The sequence below is a fragment of the Microcaecilia unicolor genome, chromosome 7 (assembly GCF_901765095.1).
Source record: "Microcaecilia unicolor chromosome 7, aMicUni1.1, whole genome shotgun sequence".
Taxonomy (NCBI): Eukaryota; Metazoa; Chordata; class Amphibia; order Gymnophiona; family Siphonopidae; genus Microcaecilia; species Microcaecilia unicolor.
Window position 1 is genome coordinate 200,301,794 of NC_044037.1, and position 21,315 is coordinate 200,323,108.

Here is a 21,315-nt window from a genome sequence, read left to right on the forward strand (position 1 = left end):
GCTCGGGCCTTCCCTTTGCATGACTCCATCCTAGAGCTTGTTTCGGCTCAGTGGGCTGACCCCGAGGGACCTTTGAGAGTTTCCAGGGCTATGGGGCAGTTATACCCTCTGCGTGAGGCACATTTGGCTCGTTTTCAAATGTCTTCAGTGGATGCCCTAGTCACTGCGGTGACAAAGAGAACCACCCTCCCTGTTGAAGGAGGTGTTGCCCTGAAGGATGTTCAAGACCGTAGGCTGGAAACAGCATTGAAATGGTCCTTTGAAATTACAGGTCTCACTGTTCGAGCGTCTGCATGCAGCTGTTATGCTGTTAGAGCCTGCCTAGCTTGGCTGCAACAGGCAGTGGCTCAGCCCGGAGATGGAGCGGAGCCCTTCTTGGATGTGGCTCCGCGGATGGGGGTGGCCTTGTCCTTTCTGGCTGATGCCCTTTATGACCTTGTCAGAGCTTCGGCTAAACAAATGGCAGTAGCAGTGGCGGCTCGCCGTCGTCTGTGGCTACGACACTGGGCAGCGGACATGGCCTCTAAGCAAAGGTTGGTGAAGTTGCCTTTTCAAGGACTTCTTCTATTTGGTGAGGAGTTGGAGAAAATTGTGAAAGGCCTGGGTGATCCTAAACCCCAGCGCTTGCCCGAAGATAGGCAGAGGCCTTCCTCTAAGGGTCAGGCGGTCCACTCCTCGTACAGACCTCGCTTCCGTGAAGCTAGAAGGTACCGCCCGGGGCGTTCTGCTGGGTTCACTTCACGTGCCCGTGGTCAGCAGAGGAACTCCTTTCGCTCGGACAAGCGTTCCGCAGCCGGTGGCTCAAGACCAGGAGTTCAGGGGCGACCCTCTCAATGATGGTGCGCCGGCCCTCTCCTCGATGCCTGTCATCGGAGGACGGCTTTCCCTCTTTGCCGAGGAGTGGGCCAAGATTTCCTCAGATCAGTGGGTTCTGGACCTGATCAGAGATGGATACAGAATAGAATTCAACGCCCCAGTAAGAGACGTGTTTGTGGAGTCCCGATGCGGTTCTGCCATCAAACGGGCGGCGGTGGAGGAGACTTTGCAAGGTCTGATTCAGTTAGGGGCTGTGACCCCGGTGCCTCCCGCCGAGCAAGGCTGCGGCCGATACTCCATCTACTTTGTGGTGCCACGAAAAGGTGGGTCCTTTCGCCCTATTCTGGACTTAAAAGAAGTGAACAAGTCCCTGAGAGTGCGGCATTTCCACATGGAATCCCTGCGCTCCGTCATTGCGGCGGTACAGCCAGGAGAGTTTCTCACGTCTCTAGACCTGAAAGAAGCTTACTTGCACATACCGATTTGGCCCCCGCACAAGAAGTTTCTGAGGTTTGCGGTGTTGGGAAAGCATTTCCAGTTCAGGGCCTTGCCTTTTGGCCTCGCCACAGCTCCCTGAACCTTTTCGAAGGTAATGGTGGTAGTAGCTGCTTTTCTCAGGCGAGGAGGGTATCAGGGTTCACCCGTACCTAGACGACTGGCTCATCAGAGCAGACTCTGCAACAGAGAGCTTACAAGCTACAGCCAGAGTGGTCTCAGTACTGCAATCTCTAGGCTGGGTCGTCAATATGGCCAAAAGTCACCTGACCCCTTCACAATCTCTAGAATTTTTGGGGGCCAGGTTCAACACAGTCTCGGGCTATGTGTTCCTACCCGAGCTAAGGCAGTGCAAGCTTCAGTATCAGGTCCGTCTGCTCCTGAGGATGCCCCGCTCGCGAGCTTGAGACATTGTCCAGCTGCTGGGATCGATGACAGCCACGATGGAAGTGGTACCCTGGGCGAGAGCGCACCTGAGACCTCTACAGTATTCCCTACTCCGGAGATGGTCTCCTATTTTTCAGGATTACCAATGCAGACTTACTTGGCTCCCTGCGGCCCGACTCATCATGGAGTGGTGGCTCTCGGACAGCATGCTGCGGCGAGGAATGCCACTGACGCTCCCCGTTTGGTGCCTAGTGGTAACAGATGCCAGCCTGAAGGGCTGGGGCGCACATTGCAAGGGGAAGCATGCCCAGGGTCTATGGACACCCGAGGAGTCGGAGTGGTCCATCAACCGCCTAGAGTTGAAAGCGGTGTTTCAGGCGCTTCTGGCCTTTCAAGTGACCCTGGAAGGATTGGCTGTCAGAGTGATGTCGGACAACACAACAACGGTGGCCTATATAAATCGACAAGGCGGAACAAGGTGCAGAGCACTAGCCGCGCAGGCCGAACTGATTTGCCACTGGGCCGAGCTGCATCTTCAGTGTTTGTTGGCAGCTCATATTGCAGGTCAGAGCAATGTGCAGGCCGATTATCTGAGCAGGCACCAGATTGATCCAGCAGAATGGAATCTGGCAGACGAAGTATTCCTGCAGATCTGTGCCAAATGGGGCAAGCCCGTGATGGATCTAATGGCGACAAGTGCCAATACCAAAGTCTCGTGCTTCTTCAGCAGACGGAGAGATCCTCGCTCGGCGGGGTTGGATGCCTTGGCTCAACCCTGGCCTCCGGGTCTACTTTATGTGTTTCCCCCATGGCCCTTGATAGGGCGCCTGCTCTTGCGGATTCGGCTGCACCCAGGAGAAGTAGTCCTCATCGCCCCGGATTGGCCAAGGAGACCTTGGTATGCAGACCTCCGACAGATGCTCCTGGAGGCTCCTCTGCCGTTACCTCTGGTACCGAACCTGTTGATTCAGGGACCGGTAGCCATGGAGGACGCCGGCCGCTTTGGTCTTACGGCATGGCTATTGAGAGGGCGCAATTGAGGGATAAAGGTTATTCCAATAAAGTTATTTCCACTCTCCTGCAAGCCCGCAAGCGGTCCACTTCCGTGGCTTATGCCAGGATTTGGTGCCTGTTTGAGTCTTGGTGTGCTTCCAGAGCCATTGCTCCAATGCGGGCTCCTGTCTCGGCGATTCTGGACTTTTTGCAGGAAGGTTTACAAAAAAGGCTTGGCCTATAATTCCCTGCGGGTGCAGGTGGCAGCGTTGGCTTCCCTTCGTGGTAAGGTGGAAGGCGTGTCTTTGGCTGCTCACCCAGATGTGGCACGGTTTCTTAGAGGGGTGCTTCGGCTCCGACCTCCAGTGCGAGCACCCTGTCCAGCTTGGAACCTGGGGCTAGTTTTGAAAACCCTGCAGGCATCTCCTTTTGAGCCGCTTCGGCGAGCATCGGAGAAAGATTTGACACTGAAGGCCGTTTTTCTGGTGGCCATTACCTCGGCGAGACGGGTTTCAGAGCTCCAGGCGCTGTCCTGTAGAGACCCATTTCTGCAATTTTCAGAGTCCGGAGTCACGGTTCGGACCGTGCCTTCCTTTATGCCTAAGGTGGTTTCAGCCTTTCACCTAAACCAGCCCATTTTCTTGCCCTCTTTTTCAGAGGAAGAGTTTCCAGAATCTTTTGGGCAGCTGCACCTTTTGGATGTGCGCAGGACTCTGCTGCAGTATCTGCGAGTTACTAACTCTTTCAGGACTTCTGATCATCTGTTTGTTTTGCTATCCGGTTCTCGCAGAGGGTCTCCAGCGTCTAAAGCCACTATTGCCTGCTGGCTCAAAGAAACTATCTTTTCAGCTTATCTGCTGGCCGGCAGGGTTCCGCCTGTAGCCTTTAAGGCGCATTCTACTAGAGCGATTTCTTCCTCTTGGGCTGAAACTGGAGCACTCTCTCTTCAAGAGATATGCAGTGCAGCAACATGGGCTTCTAAGCTCTCCTTTGCCCGACATTACAGGCTGGATGTGGCTGCCAGGAGGGATGCGCGTTTTGGTGCACAAGTGCTAGCGCATGGTGTGGCTTGTTCCCACCCTATCTAGGGATTGCTTTGTTACATCCCATACGTAATGGCTTCATCTGCTTGATGACAAGGAAGGGAAAATTAGGTTCTTACCTTGGTAATTTTCTTTCCTTTAGTCATAGCAGATGAAGCCATGAGCCCTCCCTGTATGATTGTCTGTATGCTGTGAATCTGTTTTTTCAGGTTCTGTTCTAATTTCCTGAAGTTCCTTCCTTGGGAGAAAGTTGGAAAACAATCTTCAGGATTCATGTTCAGTTTAAATTTAGGAGGATGTGTTCATTCCCTCCAGCATGTTTTTTTTGGAGGATGTGTTGATTCTCTCCAGGAGGCGCGTGTGTTCCCCTCCAGTTCTATAAATAGGAGGATGAGTTCATTCCCTCCAGTGTGTTGGGAGGATGTGTGATTCCCTCCAGGAGGCGCGTGTGTTCCCCTCCACTTATCCAATAAGGAGGATGAGTTTATTCCCTCCAGGAGGATGTGCATTCCCTCCTTTGAGTTCATGCCCTTGTGATGGGCCATCGTTCGCTGTGAGGAAAGCTCTTATGATTCCCATTGCGGTTTGCCATACTGCTTTGGAAGCTTCAAATACTGAAGAGGCAGTGGAGCTAGCTGGCCAAGAGGGCACTGTGAAAGTTTGAGTGCTCTCTATCTCCCCTGCTGGTTGATGGACATAACCCATACGTAATGGCTTCATCTGCTATGACTAAAGGAAAGAAAATTACCAAGGTAAGAACCTAATTTTCCCTTCTTGTACTTATGTTGTCATAAATATGTATTAATTCATTTCTTTATATGTTTCTTTTGTTAGGCAGCAAGAATCTACAACACTCCAGTCTTTGTCAGTAGATGAATTCCAACCAGTAGCAGGACCAAGTACAGCACTTGAGAAAGACATCTTGGTAACTCCGATAGTGCCTTAAAGCAACTCTTGGGCTCATTTTTGAAAGAGACGTACGTCCATCTTTCGACACAAATCGGAAGATGGACGTCTTTCTCACAGAAATGTCCAAATCGGGTTAATCGAAAGCTGATTTTGGACGTCCCCAACTGCACTCCGTCGCAGGGATGGCCAAAGTTCAAGGGGGCGAGTCGGAGGCGTAGCGAAGGTTGGACTTGGGCGTGCCTAACCCTTGGACGTCCTTGACCCATAATCGAAAAAAAGACGGACGTCCCTGATGAGCACTTGGACGTTTTCACCCAGACCTGTTTTTCTTACGACTAAGGCACAAAAAGGTGTCCGAAATGACCAGGTGACCACCGGAGAGAATCGAGGATGACCTCCCGTTACTTCTCCAGTGGTCACTAATTCCCTCCCACCCTAAAAAAAAATCTTTCAAAATATTTTGTGCCAGCCTCAGATGTCATACTCAGGTCCATGACAGCAGTATACAGGTCCCAGGAGCAGTTTTAGTGGGTACTGCAGTGCACTTCAGACAGGCGGACCCAGGCCCATACCCCCCTACCTGTTACATTTATGGAGGAAACAGTGAGCCCTCCAAAACCCACCAGAAACCCACTGTACCCACATCTAGGTGCCCCCCTTCACCCATAAGGGCTATGGTAGTGGTGTACAGTTGTGGGTAGTAGGTTTGTTGGGGCTCAGCACACAAGGTAAGGAAGCTATGTTCCTGGGAGCAATTTATGAAGTCCACGGCAGTGCTCCCTATGGTGCCTGGTTGGTGTCCTGGTATGTCAGGGGGACCAGTGCACTACAAATACTGGCTCCTCCCACGACCAAATTTCTTGCATTTGGTCGTTTCTGAGATGGATGTCCTTGGTTTTGAAAATTGCCGAAAATCAGAAATGTCCATGTCTAGGGGCGACCAAATTTAAGGATTTCGACGTCCTGGCAGTATTTTCGAAACGAAAGATGGACGTCCATCTTGTTTCAAAAATACGGGTTTCCCCGCCCCTGGATCAGGATATTTTGCGAGGACGTCCAAATCAAAACTTGGACATCCCTTTCAAAAATGCCCTTCTCTGTCACATTGCAGACAGTTTAAAATGGAATGCATTGGTTGTTCTACTGTATAGAGTAGACTATTTTATTATTTAAAAAAAGCACCCTCTCTATATATAATATGCTTGATTACTCATTTTGTTCCCTTCCATTTCCTCTAAAGTTTCAGTACTTTTGAAGTTTTATTATTTTTTTGGCAGTTCTTGTCAGTAAGTTTTTTTTTTTACTTCATCATGTGAATGCATACAGGTCTCCTGATTGAGCTGTTATGTCTTTCACTCATCTTTCCTCAGCAAAATCATTTTGTCAGTCTTTCATATCACATCAAAAGATGGCCATGTCTTCAAGTTTTAGTTTTCAAAAGCAGACAAATGGCCATCACTGATCATCACTAGGTCTGCTTTATGTGCTTGGAAAAGGCACATGATTCAACCCTTTGTAGCATCTGATCAAGGATGTCTCTAAGAACAAGCAAGTTCTGCAAGATGAGATATGTTAGGTGTGGGCTTGCTTGCAAAAAGTTGTGAATAAGCTAAAATGACATTACATTACATTCACTGACTTGCCACTGGAGGGAAAGTTGAAGTTATAGAACTAAGCAGCCACACTGATGGAATGAAAGTGCTGAAGAAGACACCTTCTCCACTTGTTAAAATATAGGACCAACAGATGAGAGCAGCTTTGTTCTTGTAGTGAGCATTGGGGCTATTACTTCTCAAGTATGGGATCAAAAGGACAGTATCAGGAGAGTTCCCACCCAGACAGTTCCCACAGAGATGATTCCTACCAAGGACTTTTTCCTCCGGTCATTTCCCACCCTCCATAGCTTTTTTTTTTTTTTTTTACTGACCGTATTCTTGTATCGGGTCCCATAAGTCCTGGTGGTGCTTTTTAATTTTTACCGACCTTAGCTTCTTTCTTGTATTGTGTCCCATAAGTCCTGGTAATTTGTTATAAATAGTTATCAGTGTGTCATTTTGAGGGGCTGAATTAGGTTGTAACCTAGTTTGGGGGGATATGGGACATTGCCCCCCCCCCCCACATGAACTGCAGTTTGTATTTATCTATTTACTGATTTATGACATTTAGATCCCAGATTAAACATGAATTTGGGGGGGGGGGGGGCATCTTTTCTTTGCCTTTCCTATCCAGAAGTTGTAGTTCTTTTCCTTTATGAATGTATTTTAATTTGTTAACTGCTTTGATTGGTTTGGTTGAAAGGTAGTATACCAAGTGCCTTTTAAATATAAACATTTTTGCCCTGTTAACCTAGACACTCTGTTATAAAATTGCTCTCATAAGGGTTAATTCTATAAAGTGGGCATTAATATTTACCCACATATTATGCATGCAGATATTAGATTAAAGGAATAGGAGCACCTTCATGTTTAAATGCTAACATTTTGCCTAAGTGCTATTCTATAAATATTAACATATCTTGCATAGTGTGTATTTTACAGTTTGGTGTACATTAACCCCTAGATTCTATATATTGTGCCAAATTTTGATGGCATGCAACTGAATTGATTAACTAGCAATATTTGGGTGCTAGCAACCAATTATTGCAGTTAATTGGCTTTGATTGGCAGTTGTGCACTCATCTTGCTGTGTGCTATTCTATAAAGATCCACACACAATTTTATAGCATGTGTCAGAGATCTCCAAAAAGTTGCACATGGGATTATAGAATTAGGTCAATCCATTCCTAAGTTAGGCACCAGAATTTACATCTGTTATTAGCAGGTGTACGTCCCACACCCAACAGGCATGGATCCGCGCCTAAGCGCGATTCTGTAAAGCACATGAACCCTTTAGAAAGTTGCACTTAGTGCTGATATTTTGGGGCATGGAATTTTGAGCACCATTTACTAAGTCCCTTTTACGTAGAGTCTGAGTGGAGTGTGGGCAGGACTCACACTTGCTTAATTTATAGAGTACTATAAGTTATGCATGTATTGCTAGAATTTAGGCATAAGCACTTACACCAGTTCAGTGGCTGGTGTATGTTTATGTTTATTCTAAAATTTGAAATACTGCCTTTACTAACCAAAGATCAAAGCAGTTTACAAACAACAAATTCTAAATAAAATGGAAAGGAACTCCAATTAAAGCAGCAAAGAACATGTACTTGCATCTTATATAGACATTTAAAAAAAGTAGTAAGAGCTGCATCTCCAAGATGGCAACATTCTAAGTGTTAGGCAAATTAAATGCCTGCTGGAAAGAGTGAACTTTTAATAGTGATTTAAATCTTGACAAGGAAAGTTTAGCTCTAATGTCAGAGAGAAGATTATTCCAGAGACTTGGTGCCAATTAGAAAAATGCTGATGATCTGGTGTTTTTGTAATAAATACATTTCAATGATGGTACAACCAATCAATGAGCATCTAAGGAATGAAAAGGATGAGTCGGGGTGTTCAGAATAGCCAGTGAGGAGATGTAAAGAGGGGATCCTATGTGCAACACCTTTTGAGTGATAGCTAGGATTTTAAACCACATTCAGAATTTTACAGACAACCAATGCAAAATTAAGAATAATGGGTTGACTTGATCTTATTGTTGGATTATTTGTAGTAAATAATTAGCAGATTTTATACACACAGCTTCAGCTTTAGAAATGTTAATTTCTTTTCTTCATCTCTCTCATACACCCCAGAATAATTCACTGCTGAGTCACTTTAAAGTTGAAGTAACAAAACATCTGTTTACTCACAGTTTGTAGTTAGATTATATTCAGACAGGCTTATATATACATAATACTATACATTTGGATTATCAGCTCTTTCCATGTGCTTAGATGGTAATGGATGCTCACACCACCATAGATCCTCTCAGCTAGGGAGAGATCATGAGCTCCATGTGCTGTGTCTAACCCCCACAGGAAGTTGCATGGGTGTGACCTCTCTAAGTAATTCACATCAGAGGTCACAGAGTAATCACAGAGAAAATAATTGGTGACAGGCAATGCATGTAAAATACAATACATTATTCCAACAAACCCCTTCTCATGCATAACTGTCATGCAATTATTAATTCACACAAAGTCCAAGCTTTATACGCAGATTCTCAAAACGTTCTCTGGGTAACGGTTTGGTCATGATGTCAGCTGTCATCTCACTGGTGTGACAATAGTGTAGACTGATGACCCCTTCTTTCGCCAGCTCTCGCACGTTGTGGTATTTCGTTGCGATGTGCTTGGTGCGTGACTGAACCTTGTCATTCTGTGACAGTCGGATGCAGCTCTGATTATCTTCCATTAACTGGATTGGTCTCTGTTCAGCTATTCCAAAATCCAGCAAAAGTTTTTCAATCCACATCAGTTCTCTGCATGCTTCTGATACAGCCACATATTCAGCTTCTGTAGAAGACAGACTCACAATACTTTGTTTATGACTGGCCCATGAAATTTGTACATTTCCATACATAAACACATATCCACTTGTGGATTTATAATCAGAATGATCCCCTGCCCAATCTGAATCACAGTAACATATTAGTTTTGGATTACTATTGGCTGAAATCTTTAATTTACAATCAATGGTACCTTTTAAATACCTTACCATCCTTTTAACTGCAGTCCAATCTGATTTGGTAGGTGAGCTGACCCTTCTGCTCAAAATTCCTACTGCATTTGCTATATCAGCCCTGTATGTGGTAGTTAGATATAAAAGCTTACCTATGGCTGATCTATATTGGATGTTATCTGGTAAAGGTTCTCTTACTGTTTCATCCTTCAGAAAATCAGTGATCATGGGAGTGCTTACAACTTGGGCATCTTGCATACCTAAACTTTCAATAAGCTCATTTATTTTCTGCTTCTGGCTTAGAAGATAAGAACCATCATTTTGTTTCTCAATTTCTATACCAAGATAGTATGACACATTACCAAGTTCTTTTATCTCAACATTCAGGTTTAAGTATTTTACAATGTCCTTGTACTCTTGCTCACTTTCGCTTGCAATGAGCAGATCATCAACAAAAGCTAAAATGTATGCATATTGTCCATTTCTGCACCTAGTGTACAAACATTTATCTGCTTCACCTTGCTTAAATCCTAAATTTGTCAATATTTTATGCAATTTGTCATTCCAACATTTTGCACTTTGCTTTAATCCATAAAGACCTTTGTTTAATTTACACACTAGCTGTCTTTGTTTTGTATTTATGAAACCTGTTGGCTGTTCCATGTACAAGTCTTCAGTTATATCTCCATGAAGAAATGCTGTTTTCACATCAATGTGGTTGACTTGCATGCCTTTTGAGACTGCAATGCTCAGAAGTGTTCTAATTGTCGTGTGTTTCACTACAGGTGCAAACACTTCATCAAAATCTTCTCCATATTTTTGAAGATATCCCTTTGTGACTAATCTGGCTTTATACCTTTCCACTTTTCCTTGTGCATTCCTTTTTAACTTGAATACCCATTTGCATCCTATAGCTTTCTTGCCAGGAGGTAATTTTGTAAGAATCCAAGTATTATTTTTATGCAATGCATCAATTTCTTCCTGTGCAGCTTTATGCCATTCAGCAGCTTCTTCTGCTGGCATTTTCTCAATCTCATCCCATGTTAAGGGCTCTGAGCTTCTGCTGACTTTGTTAGGTAAGACAGTCTTGGGGGTGGAACACCTTTGTTTTCCCTGGATGAGCGTCTGACAACAGGTTGGTCTGACCTTTCCGCATCCTCTAAATCTGAGAGTCCTTCTCCAATTGATTCCCCTTCTCCAACTGTACTGTCTTCTTCAATGATCCTTTCTGTGTCTGCTTCCTCTGCCTGTTCCTCGTTAGATACAGATGAGTTGCTTTCAGACATCTGCCTTGGTATGGCATTATATACACTGGCATGTCTATTATGGTTCTAGTTCATATTCTGGATGATAAGGCTCATCTGGGATAATCCAGCCTTTATCAACCCTTTTGTTTTCATCAAAATATGTAACATGTCTTATGCCAACAATGCCAGTTTTCAGATTCAAAATTCTATATCCTTTGTGTCCTGGAGCATAGCCAACTAAAATGCCCCTTTCTGTTGTGGAATCCAGCTTATGCCTTCTTTGCTTTGGTACATGAGCATATGCTGTACTTCCAAATGTTCTTATGTGTGACAGGTTTGGCTTCCTACCATGCCATGTCTCATGTGGTGTGCGCTCAGCGCCTTTAGTTGGCATTCTGTTTCTAGGTACACTGCTGTGAGAATGGCTTCCCCCCATAGTCTTTTAGGAGATTGCTATCTGACAGCATACACCTGGTCATTTCCACAAGTGACCTAAATTTTCTCTCTGCAACAGAATTTTGCTCTGGTGTATAAGCTACTGTTGTGATATGCTGAATGCCTTCTTGTTCTAGAAATGTGCGCATGCTTTGTGAAGTGAACTCACCACCATTGTCGGTCTGAAGAACCTTTGGTTTTCTTTCAAATTTATTGCTCACCATGGCTACGTATTTCTTCAGCATGTCTGTGACTTGACTTTTTTTCTTTCAGCAAATAGGTCACACAGTATCTAGAGAAATCATCCAAGAATATTAGCACAAATCTGTTATTTCCCAATGATGGGATATTAAACGGTCCACATAAGTCACTGTGTATTAAGTCCAGTACTTTATTACTCCTATTTCCTGTGTATGCAGGAAATGAGGGTCTTACACCTTTTTGAGTAACACAGTCTATGCATTTCTCCATTTTACCAGCATCTGCACTTATCTGAATGCCTGTGGCTAGTTGCCCACTGTGAAGATCCTGGATCACCTTAAAATCACGATGTCCCAGGCGGCGGTGCCAGATTTCCAGACTACATTTACCATCATTCTTCCTTACTTGCGCCATATGTGAGGCTTCACCTGAAATGCTCAGTTTATAAATATCATTATGCATAAAAGCTTCAGCATACACTTCATCATTTTTAGAGATTGTGCACTTACTGTTTTCAAAATGAATCGCAAATCCCTTCTTATCTAATGTAGATACACTAAGCATATTGCAAACTGCTTGGGGAATATACAAGACATCACTTACAGGAATTTCTTTAACTTCATTAGACACTTTGCATTTTAAGAATCCAATGCCTTTTGCTTGGATCTGAGTAGTCCCTGCGTTTGCAGTTTTAAGAATACCTTCTTCTGGACACATTTCCTGAAAGAAATCCTTACAATTGGTTAAATGGCATGTGCTCCCCGAATCCAAAATCCAAGTACTTTCATTTGAATTATTATTTACCATAGTCAAAGATTTTTCTACCATTAGAAAACTCTTATGTTTATTATTGTCCTTCATACATTTCCTGGTTGGAGAATTCTTTAGTTCCATTGGCTTAGGTGAGCTAGAGGGAGTGTTTTGTGTTTCCTTACACCATTTAGATACATGTCCCTCCTTTCCACATGAGTAGCAAATCAGCTTGCCCTTGGGTGGAGTTTTCCCATAGCTCCGCCTTCCTCTGTTCTTTGCCAAGAAATTTGTTTCATTTCTCTCTGACTGACTTTGAGAACACATCTCCTCAGAATCATTAATTATGCATTCCTGCCTCAGTTTTGATGCTGCCTGTTCAAAAGATTGCCCTTCAATGGCTTCATTTACAGATCTAAAAACATCAAACTTCTTTGATAGTGAGGTAAAAAGAAATGCTCTTTTCAATGCATCACACATGGGAATTCCAGAAAGTTCTAACTTTGAAATGAAGACATAAGATGCATAATGTGATCATTACACTTACTTTATCCCTTAATTTGGTTTCATTCAACTCTGCCAACCAAATGGTTGCTGTTTTGCATATGTAGTTGCATACATAGTTCTCAGTTTATATAAAATGTCCTTTGGTGTATCTTTTCCCTCCACTAATATGGCTTGTTTCTCTGAGAGAGCTTCCAAAAACATGCACTTCACATAATAGTTTGCATTGTCCCATTCAGCCATATTTTCAGCTGTTCTGTTTTGGTCTAAGCATATATTTAATTTCTTTGCTTGAAGGAGACATCTGAATCTTAGTTCCCACTGCTGATAATTAAATTCAGTTAATTTAGGCACCTTGAGAGAGTAGAAAAATGGTGAATTTCCTCCCTCAGCCATTTCTTAGTCTTGCCTTCTGTTTGGTGTGTGGGGGGAGAGAGAGACAGACTGAATCTTTCTTTTAAAACTTAAGAGAAAAATGTGGCTTTTTTACTGCCTGGTAATATTTCTCTTCTTTTTCAATTCCTGGCCCTGGGCCCATAACCCTTTTGTTGGATTATTTGTAGTAAATAATTAGCAGATTTTATACACACAGCTTCAGCTTTAGAAATGTTAATTTCTTTTCTTCATCTCTCTCATACACCCCAGAATAATTCACTGCTGAGTCACTTTAAAGTTGAAGTAACAAAACATCTGTTTACTCACAGTTTGTAGTTAGATTATATTCAGACAGGCTTATACAGTGGGGGAAATAAGTATTTGATCCCTTGCTGATTTTGTAAGTTTGCCCACTGACAAAGACATGAGCAGCCCATAATTGAAGGGTAGGTTATTGGTAACAGTGAGAGATAGCACATCACAAATTAAATCCGGAAAATCACATTGTGGAAAGTATATGAATTTATTTGCATTCTGCAGAGGGAAATAAGTATTTGATCCCCCACCAACCAGTAAGAGATCTGGCCCCTACAGACCAGGTAGATGCTCCAAATCAACTCGTTACCTGCATGACAGACAGCTGTCGGCAATGGTCACCTGTATGAAAGACACCTGTCCACAGACTCAGTGAATCAGTCAGACTCTAACCTCTACAAAATGGCCAAGAGCAAGGAGCTGTCTAAGGATGTCAGGGACAAGATCATACACCTGCACAAGGCTGGAATGGGCTACAAAACCATCAGTAAGACGCTGGGCGAGAAGGAGACAACTGTTGGTGCCATAGTAAGAAAATGGAAGAAGTACAAAATGACTGTCAATCGACAAAGATCTGGGGCTCCACGCAAAATCTCACCTCGTGGGGTATCCTTGATCATGAGGAAGGTTAGAAATCAGCCTACAACTACAAGGGGGGGAACTTGTCAATGATCTCAAGGCAGCTGGGACCACTGTCACCACGAAAACCATTGGTAACACATTACGACATAACGGATTGCAATCCTGCAGTGCCCGCAAGGTCCCCCTGCTCCGGAAGGCACATGTGACGGCCCGTCTGAAGTTTGCCAGTGAACACCTGGATGATGCCGAGAGTGATTGGGAGAAGGTGCTGTGGTCAGATGAGACAAAAATTGAGCTCTTTGGCATGAACTCAACTCGCCGTGTTTGGAGGAAGAGAAATGCTGCCTATGACCCAAAGAACACCGTCCCCACTGTCAAGCATGGAGGTGGAAATGTTATGTTTTGGGGGTGTTTCTCTGCTAAGGGCACAGGACTACTTCACCGCATCAATGGGAGAATGGATGGGGCCATGTACCGTACAATTCTGAGTGACAACCTCCTTCCCTCCGCCAGGGCCTTAAAAATGGGTCGTGGCTGGGTCTTCCAGCACGACAATGACCCAAAACATACAGCCAAGGCAACAAAGGAGTGGCTCAGGAAGAAGCACATTAGGGTCATGGAGTGGCCTAGCCAGTCACCAGACCTTAATCCCATTGAAAACTTATGGAGGGAGCTGAAGATGCGAGTTGCCAAGCGACAGCCCAGAACTCTTAATGATTTAGAGATGATCTGCAAAGAGGAGTGGACCAAAATTCCTCCTGACATGTGTGCAAACCTCATCATCAACTACAGAAGACGTCTGACCGCTGTGCTTGCCAACAAGGGTTTTGCCACCAAGTATTAGGTCTTGTTTGCCAGAGGGATTAAATACTTATTTCCCTCTGCAGAATGCAAATAAATTCATATACTTTCCACAATGTGATTTTCCGGATTTAATTTGTGATGTGCTATCTCTCACTGTTATCAATAACCTACCCTTCAATTATGGGCTGCTCATGTCTTTGTCAGTGGGCAAACTTACAAAATCAGCAAGGGATCAAATACTTATTTCCCCCACTGTATATACATAATACTATATATTTGGATTATCAGCTCTTTCCATGTGCTTAGATGGTAATGGATGCTCACACCACCATAGATCCTCTCAGCTAGGGAGAGATCATGAGCTCCATGTGCTGTGTCTAACCCCCACAGGAAGTTGCATGGGTGTGACCTCTCTAAGTAATTCACATCAGAGGTCACAGAGTAATCACAGAGAAAAAATTGGTGACAGGCAATGCATGTAAAATACAATACATTATTCCAACACTTATATCTTAGCCTGAAATGACAAACGAATTTCTAAATTTGAAAGAGTTTGAAGGCATCGAAGTTGAACCTGGGAGATGCCGGTATAAACAATAGTCTAGTCTAGTGATAACAAATGCATGAATCAGAGTATGCATGGAAGAAAAATCAAGATATCTACAGACAGAGCGAATATGGCAAAGCCAGAGGAAACCCTTCTGGGCTACTTGAAAAATCTGGTTTTCGAATGACAGTGTAGAATCAATTATTACACCCAAATAGCGAAATGAATGCACTGTTGGTATCAATACATTGAAAAGAGTAGGGGTCAGAGTAGGCCCCCTGCACGTTCCAGTAACCCAACTTACTGTAGTTTTGGAAGTGTTTAATACTAATTTATGTATATATAGCCAATTGGCCAGAAGTCATTTCTGACTGGTTAAATCACATTGAATATTGACCCCCTTGGTTTCCTGTATATTAGTATCAACTGCAGTGCAAAGAGTCACAATTTCATGTTTCTCCTTTGATGTGATGACAAAGCTCTTTTTGCTCACTTTTTTTTGTTACTATTAGAGATACAACTATTACATTAAGCATGGAATTGACACAGAACATGTGGCCCCAATGGAAGATTCTTGGCTTCAGAATGTTTTGGATCTGGTCCCAGCATACTTAAAAGGATATACTAAAATTATATGTGAGCTGTCTGATGAAATGAGAGAAGATTACCTTCTTAGTGTAAAGAAAGCCATAGGTAAGTGGATCAAATATGTAGCTTTTGATATTCGTATAGGAGTCCTTTTACTAACGTGTGCTAAATGCTGCGCAGCCCATTGTATACCTGTGGACTGCATGGCACTTAATGCACAGTAATTCATTAGTGTGCGCTAAATCCGTTAAAGTACCTTAGTAAAAGGACCCCTTAGTAAATAAACTAAGGAGCCCTTTTGTGCGTTACAATTTGCAGTTAATGTGGCTTAATGTGGAATTTGAATGCACATTAGTTGCAAATCTAACATGGCAATTAGTAGAGACATTTATAGTCATTTTAAAATTCAGGTTGTGTGTTAATGTTTCCACTAGCATGTGGTACCTGCTCACAGTTAACATGGGAGCAATTACTGCCTCTATGTAGGAGGCACTTAGTGATCCCACATTAACTGTGTGTTAGCCAGTTAGTGAGCGGTAAGTATAACTTGCTAACTGGCTAATGTTTCCAAGTGTTGTACATTGGCCTGTTTTCATGTGTTAACCGCGCGTTAAGTGCCTAGCACACTTTAGTAAAAAGGGCCCCTAAGAGTTATCTGCATTGATCAACACTTTTCAGTTGAATCAGGCACACAGGTGGCGACATTACCGCATCGTGCCGAGATGGGAAACAGCTCTGCCAGGGTTCAAAAAATAAATGTAAAATTCTGAGCCCTTGTGGCCCTCGCCAAGCATAGCTCCTTGATATCTTGGTTTTGTTTTTCAACTCTGCTGAACAGAAGGAAAAAACACAGATGTTTTGTCTTTTTAAGAGGTCTACCTCTGTGCATTATCTAATGTGTAGCCCCATTTTGCATAAGATGTCTAGTAACCCCATTATACATAAATCCACTGCTTGCATTCTTACAGTGGGATATACCACAATAGTTTCACAGTTCCAGTTGTGCTGGGCAGTTAGGGCCCCTAGCCCCTAGGAGTCCTGTAGTACCTGTTTTCCCTGTGTGATTGAAGCAGTGTGATTACTGCAGCACATGGTGGTGAGCCTCTATGCTGGTAGGAATTGGGACATTCAGACTGGCACATTCACAATTCCCCAAGTATTTTTCAAAAGGCTCTTCCTATATAATAAAAAGCACCTCCAACGTTCTGAAGTTGACTCCTGACTCTGTAGCAGTGTAAGCCTTTCATTTGGCTTTTCATTGGCTCTCACTGTCCCGCCCTTGCGTCAAAACGAAATGACGTACAGGGCGCAACACTGAGATGGAAACCTGCGCGGTCCATCATTGCCACACAACAGAACACCACAGTGGCAGGAAGCGTGCGACACGGGAGACAGTAGCCTCAATGAGAAAAAACTTATCCCGCACTCTATCAACTGCCACGTACAGAGGTTGGAGGACGGAAGTGGAGTGAACGCATAGGCGTAAGGCATCTCACGGACAAACCACCCCACCCTCTCTCACTTTCTGCCCACCACCCCAGCAACGCTCACTCCACCCCCCAAGTCAACCGCCACTCCCTCACAGTTCGCAGAACCCCGCAACCCCCCCCAAACTTTCAAACACACACACAAACCAAGCTGCAGCAAGCAACAGCGGAGCCTTTGCCTTCCGCCATCCCTCCTTCCCTCCCTGTGTCCTGCACTTGCATAATGTACAAGAAAAGACGACGGGACAGGGAGGGAAGGAGGGAGGACGGAAGGGAAACGAATAGCTGTTGCCTTTATTTTCATTTTACGCCTCGTGGGATCTATTGAGTTCTCCATGTACGTGGATTCTCTCTAGACTTGCTGTAGCACCTTCACATCTCTCTCTATAGGAACCCAGCAACAATTACCACATTCAAAGCCCCTCGCCACTCCTTCCCATTTCGCAAGCCCGGCACCCCCCAGCAACGGTCACCCCCCTCCAAGTCATCCGCCACTCCACAGTTCGCAAAACCCCGCCAACCCCCCCCAACAACATACACACACACACACACACACACACACACACACATATATCAAGTCACCCGCCACTCCCTCACAGTTTGCAGAACACCGCCAAACACTCCCCTCCCAAACATTGAAACACACACACAAACCAAGCTGCAGCAAGCAACAGCTGATCGTATCCCTTCCTCCTTCCCTCCCTGTGTCCCGCACTCGCATAATGTACAAGAAAAGAGGACGGGACAGGGAGGAAAGGAGGGAGGATGGAAGGGAAACGAACAGCTGTTGCTTGCTGTAGCCCTTCACATCTCTCTCTATAAGAACCCAGCAACAATTACCACATTCAAAGTCCCTCGCCACTCCCTCCCATTTCGCAAGCCCGGAAACCCACCAACTTCCCCCCCCCTTTACAAAAAAAATAATAACAAGGGACAGCTATTACAGATGAAGAGGGAGGAGGGAGTACCCTGGAATGGGGGGGGAATGACCATGGAACTTCAATGGAGGGAGGGAGGGAGGGGGTACCCTCGAACTGAGAGGGGAATCCTGGAACTGGGAGGGAGAGGGGAACCCTGGAACTGGGAGGGAGAGGGGGGACGAACCTGGAACTCACAGGGACGGAGGGAAGGGGGACCCTGGAGCTGGTACGGCACTGGACCTGGGAGGGAGGGGGGATCCTGGAACTGGGAGGGCTGCGGCATGAAATTTCAAACCACTGAGAACGAGTCAGATCAAGTAAACAAGTAGTCAAGTGAACTGAATATTTTCTGAAAGGAACACATGGTAGAAATTTGGAAAGTTGACCATGTTCCAGATCCTGCCAAGGAAACCTCCTCCATGTTGGTTAAATTATTCTCTGGCAACGTCCCTACATTTGAAAGAGATGACCTTTGACTTAAAGTATTGCGCTAAACAATCTACACGTGGTACCAGCAACATTCATAGAAACTGGAATGTTTTCTGACCCTCATCACCAGGAATGAGGGGTCTCTTCTGCATACAAATCTCCAATCCCTGGCCCTCATGGCTTGGATGCATAGGAGCTGACTCTGTGGGTGCTTGAGCACCCCCAATATTGAGAATATTCCTTGTATGTGTCCAAGGAAGGATTATTTCCACTTGGCTTAGCACCCCCAATAATTTTGAAAAGTTGGCTCCTATGCTTGGATGTTGAGAGCTTAGACCATGCCATCCCTTCAACTGCACAAAGGTATTTCCCGTGTCCTGCCCACTTCCAGGAAAGATTTTGAGCCTCTTGCCACCTGAAGTTATTGACCTGGAAGGTTTTGCTTTTGGTGGCAGTCACTTCAGCACACAAGAGTCGGCGAGTTTCAGGCCCTAGTAGCTGATCCATTACATGGATTTATCATAACAGAGTAGTTCTCCACGTGCATCCCAAGTTCCTTCCTAAGGTGGTGTTGGAGTTTCATTTAATCAGTCAATTCTCCTTCCAAAATTCTTCCTGAAACCTCATGCCCATCCTGGTGAAAGCACACTGCACTCTTTGGACTGCAAGCGAGTTTTAGTCTTTATCTGGAGCGGACTAAAGCCAATAGACAGCCCACCAGCTTTTTGTTTATTTTAATTCAAATAGGATGGGGCAACCATTGGTAAACACACTTTATCCAGTTGGCTAGCAGACTGCATTTCCTTCTAGCAGACTGCATCTCCTTCACTTACACCTAGGCTGGGCTGACTCTGGAGTGTCATGTAACAGCTCACGATGCCAGAGCCATGGCTGCGTGGGTAGCCCACTTGAGGTTGGCCTCCAATGAGGATATTTGCAGAGCTGTGATGTGGTCTTCCGTCCACACATTCACATCCCACTTCTGCCTTGAGCAGGATTCCCGACTCGACAGCCAGTTTGGTGAGACAGTTCTTCGGAATTTGTTTGGGGTCTAAAAACCAACTCCACCCTCCTAGTCCTGCTTTTTTTTTTGTTCCAGGCAGCACCTTCACAACAGGTTTTTATGTTACAGTTCAGTTTAATTGGTTTCTGGTTGGCTTTGCCTGTTGCAAGTCCCTGTTGACGGTTGTTTATTTTCACTGAGGCTGGTAACTAGGAATTCCTATCTGTGGTAATATGACTGTTCTGCTTGTCTTCTGAGAAAGCGGTTACTCACCTGAAGCAGGTGAGTAACAGCTTCAGGAGAGGATAGCAGGACACAATATCGCATACCCTCCCACTTCTCCTAGGAGTTGTATTTAAGTTTTAGTATTCAACTGCTGGTCCTCCATGGTTGAGGCAGGCAGAAAGGCACAATCAGGGCTGCCAAAGGCTTCTAGAAAAGTTAGAATGCTGGGCAGCATCCATACTGAGGCTCTGTCGGTGCCATCACCCATCTGTGGTAATATGTATCCTGCTGTCCTAAGAGAGCACCTGCTAAAGGTGAGTGACTTCGCTTTCTCCATAAACAGCAGGGAAAAGCAGCCACATTGCCCACCCTCTGTCTCCTCTATGTTTCTTCATTCTACTGTACCCTTATCAACTCTACTAGCTGGAAGACAAAACTGAAGAGAGAGTTCCTGCACTTGGTGCATCTCCCCCTATTGCAAATGCCTGGTAAGCCAAAAGCTTTACATAGCTAGAGGAGAGCAGCAGCAGCGTACAGGATCAGTCTGAGAGACTTCACCAGCTGGTGTGGCTGCATTCCCCTGCTGTTTATAGAGAACTTCTGTTATAGGAAAGCAACTCCACTTTCAAATATCGGGATCTCACATAGTTAAAAACTGGAAACATTGGATAAAGATTTTAATATGTCTTTTAACACTAGTGTATTCTATCAAGCACAAAACCTACCTCCCAAGGAGTGCTAGCTAAAGGTTTCAGTTCTGAGTTGATCTAGCTAGGATTAAGTCTTTTACCAGAAATAAATCAAAAGTTTTCAACCAAAATTGCAGTATTTATTGGTTGTGCTATGACAGATCTCCACTCTAACATAATGACATTACTGTCCTTACACTTCTTTTTTAAGAAAGAAAGAAGAATTCATTTTAAAAGGCTTTTCAATGACCAGAGTAACTTCAGTATATATTGTCCTAAAACAGCTTAACAAGGACTATATAAAGGTCTTGTTTTAACAAATAGGTTTAATCTCCGGGTGATTTAGGTTAGAAGTTCTAAGAGAGGAAAAACAGCATAAATTGGTATTATCATGCCTTTGCCCTATGACTGCCACATTGTTGTATTCAATATTGATTTATTTTAAAGAAGGCTAACCCATGAAGAAGTAAATGACATATCAAAAAGCCTTAAAAAAAGTCAGATGTTGGTATACACAGGAAATTTGATTTTCACTTAGTGAGAAAATCAGCTTCAGTGACTGTTATCATTTTTATGCAAAAATTTTGCATTTTATGACAAAAAGTTGTTTGCTTGCTTGTGGTTTGCTACTTTGTTGCATTTTGATTCCTGTTTTACTTCTGTATGATTAATTTCTGTTTCAACATTTTTTAGTTGACTTTGTTTTAAGAGATCCCAGGCTAAAAGAAGAAGATAAGAAGCAAGATATTCCAGAGCACCGTTTAGAGTAAGAAAACACATTCTCTAAACATAGCTAGTTCTACCATTAAAGAATAAGGTGGTTATTTTAAAACCCTCCACATATAAATAATGGCATTTACACGTGTAGATTTCGTACATGTGTAAATGGTGATTTCAGAAAGCTACTCCTCTACATGTGGCGATACAGACTACACAGATTTCAAAGGAGCATAGCTTGGGCATATGAAAA

The 21,315-nt window shown here is 44.1% G+C and overlaps 1 protein-coding gene across 1 annotated transcript in view; it reads left to right on the forward strand.

The window, feature by feature from the left end:
- DNAH7 (dynein axonemal heavy chain 7) overlaps positions 1-21,315 on the forward strand; it is a 525,690-nt gene that overhangs the window by 10,919 nt on the left and 493,456 nt on the right. The window contains 3 exon segments of the mRNA XM_030210108.1: positions 4,569-4,659; positions 15,517-15,697; positions 21,039-21,111. Of these exon segments, the coding sequence (XP_030065968.1) occupies positions 4,569-4,659; positions 15,517-15,697; positions 21,039-21,111 (345 nt within the window).